General features: G+C 39.1%; 1 protein-coding gene across 2 annotated transcripts in view; it reads left to right on the plus strand.

Moving 5' to 3' along the window:
* Positions 1-7655, plus strand: part of FRS3 (fibroblast growth factor receptor substrate 3) — a 40918-nt gene extending 33263 nt beyond the window's left edge. For both annotated transcript variants that reach the window (XM_089681169.1, XM_089681170.1), the window contains one exon: positions 919-7655. In XM_089681169.1, coding sequence (XP_089537295.1) covers positions 919-1908 — 990 coding nt within the window. In that variant the 3' untranslated portion in view covers positions 1909-7655. The remainder of the gene's footprint in view (positions 1-918) is intronic.
* Positions 7656-9794: the final 2139 nt, after the last annotated feature.

Genomic DNA, 9794 nt, shown 5'->3' on the forward strand with positions numbered 1-9794 from the left:
AAGGGAGGAGTACATGTAACAAATGACTGCTGAGGGGTAAACACACATAATCTGGTTACTGGCAGCTGAGGAATAATGCTCATAACCCAGAAACATACATTGGATGCTGAGGAGTTTACCGACATGAGCTGGGTGCTGCTGAAGTGTTAATGTATTATGAGTGCTGTGAGCTGCCTGGCTGGAGATTACAGTGCTTGTCTGAGCCACAGCAAAAGCCAGGTGGGGAGGTGGTGTGAGCCACCAGGTTACGAGATGAGAAGTCCCATTGCAGAAAAGATTTACCTGCTGCAGGGACTGCTCTTGATGTGCTTCCCACTAGATATGGCTGTTGCATCTTTTGGATTTAAATGGTGCAAATACTTGGCACATGCTAGTTAGCTACATAGTGTTATTACCTACCTGCCACTACAGCACATGCACCAAGTATTAGTGCAAGTTTGGCTTATCCCAAATTTTTTTTTTTTGTTGTTTTTTTTTTGTTTTTTTTTTACATATAGATCATTTAAGGCATCAGAATCAATGACAGGCTGAAATACACAGCAGCCGTATGTAGATATATGCTTGTTCAAGGTGTACTGTTATATAGATACATATGCATTACTTAAATGTTGATCATCTGCATTTGGGACCATGCATATGTCCCTGTATGCAGGTACCCCTCATATGTGCATATATTTGCATACGGCTGCTGCATTTTTTAGCCTCTCATTGATTTTGACAGCCTGATGGCAGCAGACTGTATGTTACACTTTTCACTCCTGGGCAGAGAATTGCATCCAAATGTATGCTGCACAGCCCTCTTGTTGCCCTGTGAGCCATTAATGTCCAAAATTACAGTTTGTCAGACCTTTTCTGTTTATTTTACCTAAAATAATAAATCTATTTTCCTATTTTTTACTTTTTTTTTTTTTAATCCAGTCACATACCTATGTGAATACAGCCAGTGGTGAAGAGGAAACAGGTGGGCGACACTGCATGCACTCTTTGCCTGAGGCACATGCGCCATACCATGAACCATCAAGGCACATGCTTGGCTCAGGTTGCTCCATTGAAGAACGTAACCCCCAGGTCTTTTTGCAACCAGGAGAAGTGAAGTTTGTCCTTGGACCAGCACCAGCCTATAGACGAATGCCTCTAAGGGGAGACAGCTTCTGTAGACACCACAGGGACTGTCAGGGCCATGTCTGTGCTGGTGAAAGAGAACCAATACCACCACATAACAATAACAATGAATGCAAAGATCAGTGGAGTTCGCACAAGTGTGCATATGAGAATATCAATGGCCTAGTACCACCAGGTAGTATAGCTCTTCGTAGCCGGACTGGTAGCAGGGGCCTCAAGTTGTCAACAGAAGGTCTGCCATACAACAGCTGCTCACATCGCAGGACGGCAATGTTACACTATGAGAATCTGCCCCCCTTACCCCCTGTTTGGGAATGCAGGTCCATGCACCCTGTTGAAGATGATGATGATGAAGAGGAGGAGGAAGATTCTGCAGATGCTATGACTCCATCTCTTAATGGTTACCATGATGACCCTGTGCAAAACTATGTGAATGCTGAGAGCGCCACTGCATGTGGTGGTTACCATCACCATCGTCCAGACTGCCAGCCGCATAGGAGCTGTCCATCTAATGTCTTCAGTTTTGATTTCCGACGGCCACGTACAGAGCAAAGGCAACTCAACTATATCCAGGTGGAGTTGGAGGGTAAGAGTGAAGGAAAAGGAAGACAAATCCCTCAGATTACTTGTACCCCAGCTCCAAGTCATCCGCCCCGTTGTGCAGACTCTTATGCTGTCATTGACCTCAAAAAGACAGCTGCTATGTCCAGCCTACAGAGAGCTATGCCCCGGGATGATGGCACCTCCAGAAAAACCCGACATAACAGCACAGACCTTCCCCTGTAAATGATAATGGTTCTAGTGTTGTCTCTCTGACCTTTTTCAAAAGCCATCTCTGCGGCTCTTACCTGTCTTTTCTTTGTTTCCTATATCTGACTTCTCCTTAAACTGTAGTTTGTGCAGGTTCTGTTTTGTTCCTCTACAGAGCAAACCTTCTAATACTGAACAGAATGTGAACACTCGTTTATCAAGAGGAGAAAAATGGAGGGATTGTTAAAAGCTACACAAGGATACTCCATATATTTCCTCTCTACAACTGTGGCCACCTGAACGCATGACTGATGACTGCGACCATGTTGGACTCTTGCTGAAAATGTTCTTGTTGAGTGAAATGTTTGTGCTTATTTTTAACATTCATTTGTTTTTTTTTTTGTTTTTATTTATTTATTTTATTACCGTTGCATTTGTAGATTACATTTTCTGGTTAATTTATTTAACTTATTTTTCTATTTATTTTTGTAAACATCCCATGCCATATTGTGCCCTAAGAAATCGGACTTGCTCCGAAACAGATGCTTAAGGTCACTAGTTTGACCGATGTGCTTTATTGATTTGAAGCTTGTACCTCTTGTGAGAACATCAAGACATTAGCATGTGACAAACGAAGAAGTGTATATACCCCTTGATTGCATTTTTTCATAATCTAGGTTGTGCTAATATTGAAAAATAAGCCTTCATCAGCATTTTAAGAGAAAAGTGTAATATATATATATAAAAAAATATTTGTGAGTGTGTGTGCGTGAGCGCGTGTGTGCGTATGTGTACAATGTACAATAGTGGAATGGGGAGAACTTAAACTTTTCAGAGGCTGAAGGATATTTACTAGATGCCATGCCCATATTTTTGCATTTACTTGAATGATAAGTGCCAAAAATTTATACTTGTGCCATTTTAAAAGAAATCCTTCTTTGTACTGTTACTTCATATAACTCATTGGTCACACTTAGGGTTTCCCACATGTACATAGTGTACAGATGGAGAATATAGCCAGTGTTAAACTCGCTGAACAGCACTCTAGATGATGGTTATTCTTCACATTTTGTCACCTTATCTTGAATGAATGTTTATAAACTTAGAGATTTAAAGAGTAATTATATCTTTCTGAAAAAATAGTCATTCTGAGGCAGGAAAGGGTATTTGCCTAGTTTGTTAACAGTGGTTAATATGCATGAATGATATTTAAACTTTTCAGGGAGCCATTGCTTAACTGAAGAGTCATAATTTTCTGCATCTGTCTGTTAAACACACAGCTTTTTTTTTTTTTTATTCTTTTTCCTCTTTTTGGACATGAACTCTTGGACATCGTATGCTTGGCTCTCCACACAGTTAAATAGTAACAGTTTAATATTCACCTGGCTAATCATTTCATCCAAGATCTTCCCATAAGGTTATATGTGCATTTAACATTTTATTTCTTTTTTCATATGAAAGCCTCCCTTATGTAGACATTCAAAATCCCCAAGACTACGAATGTATCTTGGATGGGAGCCATCTTGGAGTTTTCATTCAAAAGACACTCTATTATTATTACTATTATTATTCCTCTTTGCTTCTCCCCTAGCAGCCTCAAGATTAGGTAGGGAGAGGCTGAGGAGCTAGGCCTGCACAACGAGTGATTAAACACTCCCAAATGAGGAGAGGGCTACGATGTACAAGAATGGAGGTGCTGTGTTAAGGCATTGACTTTCCCTGAAGAAGCCAAATGTTTTAGCAAGTTTAAAGGCACATTGCAAGTTCACATAAAGAAATTTATTGAAGGAAAGAAGCATTTAAAATACTTGATTTTTCGGTGCATTTACTTGAAGTTGTTTAAGTTGGTTGCAGGCTCTCTTTAAACTATCTTGATTTAGTCTTTTCTATTTTGAAATCAATTCAATTTTAACTGCACCTCAATAACAGAAAATGGGATCAGTTTGCATTTGTACTTTTACATGTGCACTCTGTCACATGGTTTTCTCCTACAGTGCAGTTCCCAGCATTCTTCTATCTACCTACATCTCACTAGTTATTTCTGATCAATCCCAAGCACAGCATGCAGTTTATCATGCTTTCCTTTCCTCCTATGATGACCAGGGGTCAGAGTATCATATTGTTGATTGAAGCTAGCAGTTAGATATTTAGTGATGCATTTTTCTCTAAATGGCCTTCTTTACGCTAACAGTCATCAGAGCAGTGCTTGGGGGTAGCTAGGAAACGGTAGAGCAGAAAGAAAGCTGGCCATGGATGTATCAAAATTCAGCAGATTTGGCAGGAATCAGCTGAATTTCAATCCCTCTGGCTGTTCCCGCTCAAGAAACGTCGATTTAATGATCAGCTTCTCTTGAATGGGAATGTTGGGAAAATGTTATTTGGTCAGCGCCTGAAGCCAATTGACTGCAGTTCTGATCAGTGTATTCTGACAGCGGAGGAGTCCTGCTGTCAGAATACAATAGCGCATCAGGGAGGATTTCTCCATCCACCTTGCTTGTGTGGATAGGGGAAATCCATTTGTTTTTTTCAATCATGAACCATCTACAGCCAGGTTTTTATTGTTGGACATACACTCACTGGCCACTTTATTAGGTACAACTGTTCAATTGCTTGGTAACACAAATTGCTAATCAGCCAATCACATGGCAGACACTCAATGCATTTAGGCATCTAGACATGGGGACGACTTGCTGAATTTCAAACTGCATCAGAATGGGGAGGAAAGGGGATTTAAATTATTTTGAACATGGCACATTTGTTCTTGGAAGACGGGCTGGTCTGAGTATTTCAAAAACTGTTGATCTGCTGGGATTTTCATGCACAACCATCTCTAGGGTTTACCGAGAATGGTCAGAAAAAGAGAAAATATCCAGTGAGCAGCAGCTGTGTGGACAAAAATGCCTTGTTGATGTAAATGGAGAATGGGCAGACTGGTTTGAGCTGATAGGCAACAGTAGCTCATGTTAATATGGACCAAAATCTCAGGAATGTTTCCAACACCTTTTTGAATTTATGCCACAAAGAATTAAGGCAGTTCTGAAGACAAAAGTGGGCCTAACCCAGTACTAGCAAGGTGTACCTAATAAAGTGGCCAGTGAGTGTAGATCACATCCTTGGTAACAACGATCAAATAAAATGTGAGCCTATCTTAAAGAGGGCAAAATGTTAATTTATTTTTTTTAATCTATGGTGAATATGTAACATACTGTCTTACAATAACAAATTTGTCCCAACGGCAGTGTCAGGATTTACATTATTGAAAATACAGTATTAGTTGGATAATGGTATGTTAAAGCACACTAGAGTTGTTTCTATATTTTTTGGGCATAAATGGAAAATGACAGGAGAGGATTATTTGAGATGACTGTAAGAGATGATCAGTGGACTCCAGCCAGTAAAACCATCTAGCTGGCAAAGCCCTAAAAGTATACATACATACGGTGTACTTCCTATTTTTCAGTTACTAGATAATTTTAGACTTATAAACTGTGAATCATTTTAATTGTCTGGAGCAGGTTTCCTAGCAGCTAAGGTGTTGGTTCACACCAAGGACATCCAACATGGTTGCCTCATATATTCTGTTTAAGTAATGCAAAATACTTGCATTTTATACTGCCGTTCTACAAGCTATGACTAAAACCATTTCACAGGTAAATACAGATTGTTTTTTTTTTTTCTGCCATGAATGTCAGCTTTAGTCAAGAATGATGGGCAGATTTGATTTCCCATTAGCTTTATGAGATATTTATGGACTATTGAGACTGTAGCATACCTAAGGTGGCAGATGCTGCCAAATGTATGTATTACTTGTTAAGCACTGGCATTATTTATGTGATAAAGTTTACTTGTGTTCTCTTAACATACCTTGTCAGAGATCACCATTGTGTTTACACAGATGTGTCAAAAGACTGTTTTTAATCTGTTTTCACTTTTTTGTTTGCTGCTACTCACACGTGTGTCATGATCATGTGTTTCCAGAACAGTGTTTTACCAGTAGGTGGATAAACTCATACAGTTTACAATATACTCTTTGGGTCATATGTCAAAGGAAAAACTAACATGCAGGTATGTTACAGGTGTATATATTCCTTCAGATGGAATTTTGTCACGCTCAAAGTCGTTCTGGCACATTTTACGGCAACAGAAACACAGTTTAAAAAAAGAAAGATGGGTGGAGGGAGGAACATCTTTTCTAGTTTTAGTGAAAACTTGTTTGGCAACTTGCCTATAATTGTGAAAGTTGATGTTTAAACGTTAATGTGACATAACACTGAAATATGTATGCTGCTAGCAGCTTTTAATCTCTGTAGTCTAATTGTTTCCACTGTGAAATTAAAGGTGTGTATGAGTTTATCCCTACAGAAGCACAGGTGTAGTAATAGATGCACTTATACACCTAGCTTGTCTGAGCCATTGTCTGCTAAATGGGGTAGGCAAGCAGTGCCATCTCTTAGCCTAAGCAAGCCTATACATAGGCTAATTATTGTGGTAGATTATACATTATTTATACCTAAATGGTTTGATGCCCTGTATATAGGGTATACGACTCTTGGACCACATCAATATCCATTTGGATATGGAACAGCTGGATCGGTATTATTCTTGCAATGACTAGATCTGCGCATGGTTATTATATGACCGCTTAAGTTGCCCACACTTGATCTGGACCATTTTAAAGCTTATAAACAGCATACAATTACATTCATGATGTTACTGTAACTTTAAGTACTTGACTCATTTGTTAAGAAACTCCTAGATTTACCTTGTTTGTCATGTGGTTTGATGTGAAGAAAGGTGGCTTATTTCTTATGCTTTCTTTGTTGAAAGAGAAATCTGGTATCTGGTTAGGTTTGGGTTAAAAGCTTTAAATTCCTATTGGCTGTTACAAGTGGAATATTATCTTTCCTAAATACTGGGCTTTAGTTTTATACCATGAATATTCTTTCAAGAAGCAACTGTAACATGTCAATTTTTTTTAATTTGTTTAGTAAAGTGGAGGAACAATATGCTTTCAGACTGACCTAAATACTGTGCAATCAAGTACAATGCTAAACACAGTAACTCAATAAAAGGTGCCTGATTCTCAGTATTGTACATTAAGATTGAATTACACATTTTCTGTAGCCACATGTAAAACAATATGTCTAAGGTTGTTTCATTATAGACCCAGAATGTAATGTGAAGTTGTTTCAGCCTCCGGAAAGAAAAGAATAGAGGAGCTTCGCACTTGCAGCAGGTTCTTAACTGGGTTTTAGGGAGAGTCAATCGTAAAAAAAAACATATTACTAAATTGTGCAAAATCATTGAGCAAGCACAAAGACTGTGCTCCAAGACCAAATGTTTTGGTTTGTGAGTGGCTTGTGAATTTGAATATTTTTTTTTTTTTAATTTCTACTCAAGTGTTTGCATTTTATATGCAATATTGTACAATCACATTCTCTGCAATGTGTGTATACTTTTTTTTTTTCTTTCTTCTGTTTAAGTCAGGTGTGTGAATTTAATAGCCCACTGGGCAACCCAAGATGAACTCTGTGACTCTGTTGTACCGATCTGTGTTGTGCGTTTTAAATATTGAATATTTCTGACACAGGTGCGGAAGAGATCTCCCTGTTTTCAATTCTATTTCAGGCTACACTTGGAACCTTTTCATTCCATACCTCTTTATATACCATCTATGAAATTATTAATGGAAAATAAAACTAAACCAGTAGTAACATACTGGAGAAAGCTACTGTCTTATTGTGCACTTGGAGTGTATAAAGAATAAAGCGATGCAGAAATGATTCATTTTGTTACTTTATGTATCTCTTCTCCTTTGATTTATGGCATTACATGCTTATGTTCATATTTATGTTTGTTTCTCTCCTCAGATTGGAGTGTTAGGGAGAGGAGCTTTTGGTTAGGCCTGTTTCACACAAAATTTAGTTTGTATTAGAGCAAGCAGTGTGAACAGCAAGCTTTTACAGAGCAATTACAGAGCTTTCAACAAGCTTTGTTTGATGCATTTAAAGTAAGATTCAGCTTCAGTATGTAAATGTTGAACACAGATCCTAATGGATGTGCTGATTGGCACCGCAGTACATAAATTAAATATATGTCCTTTTCCCACAAATAGAGCTTTCTTTTGGTGGTATTTGATCACCTCCTGCATTTTTTATTTTTTTGCACTATTAACAAAAAAAGACCTACAATTTTGAAAATAAAAAAAACAATGGTTTTGACTTTTTGCTATAAAACCTATCCAATAAAATTTTTTTTAAATCAAATTTTCTTCATAAATTTAGTCCAAAATGCATTCTGCTACATGTCTCAATCCCAATACATGTAAATTAATTGATTTACTTAAAAGTTACAGCGTCTACAAATGGTGATGTGTGTGTGTGTATATAATATATATAATTTATTTTTTTTAATATATACTAGTACTGGCGGCGATCAGCAACTTATAGTGGGACTGCGGCCGGCATTCTGATACTGGGTGGGAACTGACTAACTGTCACTGACATCCCCAGTGACACAAATACAGTGATCAATGCTAATAAGAAGCACTGACACTGTACTAATGACACTGGGCAGGAAGTGGTTAACATCTGGTGCGATCAAAGGGTTAACTGTAGGCTGTGTGAGTTTTATATTATTATGTGCTGTGTGTGTTTGTCTATAAAGACATGCTGCTTTGTATTTCTTTGCTGTGCAGAAATACAAAGCAGCATGTCCTTGCTGACAGGAGAGAGACCTGTGTTGTTTACACCCAGGTCTCTTCCCTGTCAGCTTTCCCCGACGATTACCAAGTGCCGGCCAGGAATCGCTGTCCGGGATCTGGTGATTGACATCCCTAGCCACCAATAGCGGTGCGGGTAGGTGGCGTGCGCGCCCCCTATCCAGAAATGCAGATCACGTGTGTATATATACACGTGATTTTGTGCAGCCCTGCCGCCCTGTAGCAGTACTTCTACTATAGGGTGGCGGGCAAGCGGTTAAACAAGCTGCTAGCATGCTTCATCAGGCTTTCAAAAAACTTCAAGTAGTGCCGAAGTCTGCTAACAACTTGATTAAAATGACAGTCAGCACTCCCATTAGAGCAGTAGTAAACACCACTTGGACACTTGTACCTATAAGTAAGCTTTAATATAAGCTTCCCTGTAGGTACAAGGAATATATGTTTACTGTTTCTGCAGCTGATGATGTCACTGGAGCATGCACTCTGAAGGGACGGAACAAGTATGTGCCGTGACCTTGAGCCCGAAAGGGAGACCAGGTGAAGATGAAGGCCCTGTCAGCAGGAAGTCTTTCATAATGTGCTAGAATACCATGCATACTAGCACATTATGCTCTTTAACCACTTCCTGCCTGGCCTATGGCCGAATGGCGGCTGGCATAAACCCTCACCTTTCCAGGTGGCTATATGGCGTCCTTTTGGGCATGCACAGTTTGCGCGTCTGCAGAGCCACGCAGCGGCGCGATCTGTCTCTGGCCGTGTACCTCGGACACGGCTGATGACAGATCTGAGTACCGGCCCCGTTGTCGGTACCATGTGACCTGCTGTGACCAATCAGCAGGTCACATGACAGTTGTATACAGTGGATGGCTTCATTCATGCCATCCATTGTATACTAGTGTGTCTAGCTGTGAATGGTCACAGCGATCACATGCACAAGCTGAGCCAATCACAGCCCAGCTGTGTTATGTGATTAGACGTGGCCAAATCACAACTAAGCACAAAAAAAAAAAAAAACCCTGAATGAATTGATGTCATTCAGGTAAATGCTTGCTTATAGCAAAGTAATTCTTTGCTATAAGCAAATTGTGTAAAAAAAAAAAAAAAAATCACTTCCCCAAAGTAGTACAAAGTTACTATGGTAACATTGTACTACTTTGGTCATAGTGAAATATGAAAAAAGAATCTTAAAAGAAAAAAAATG

The sequence above is a fragment of the Staurois parvus genome, unplaced genomic scaffold (assembly GCF_062004578.1).
Source record: "Staurois parvus isolate SC_StPar_1 unplaced genomic scaffold, SC_StPar_1.0 ptg000261l, whole genome shotgun sequence".
NCBI classification, from domain to species: Eukaryota; Metazoa; Chordata; class Amphibia; order Anura; family Ranidae; genus Staurois; species Staurois parvus.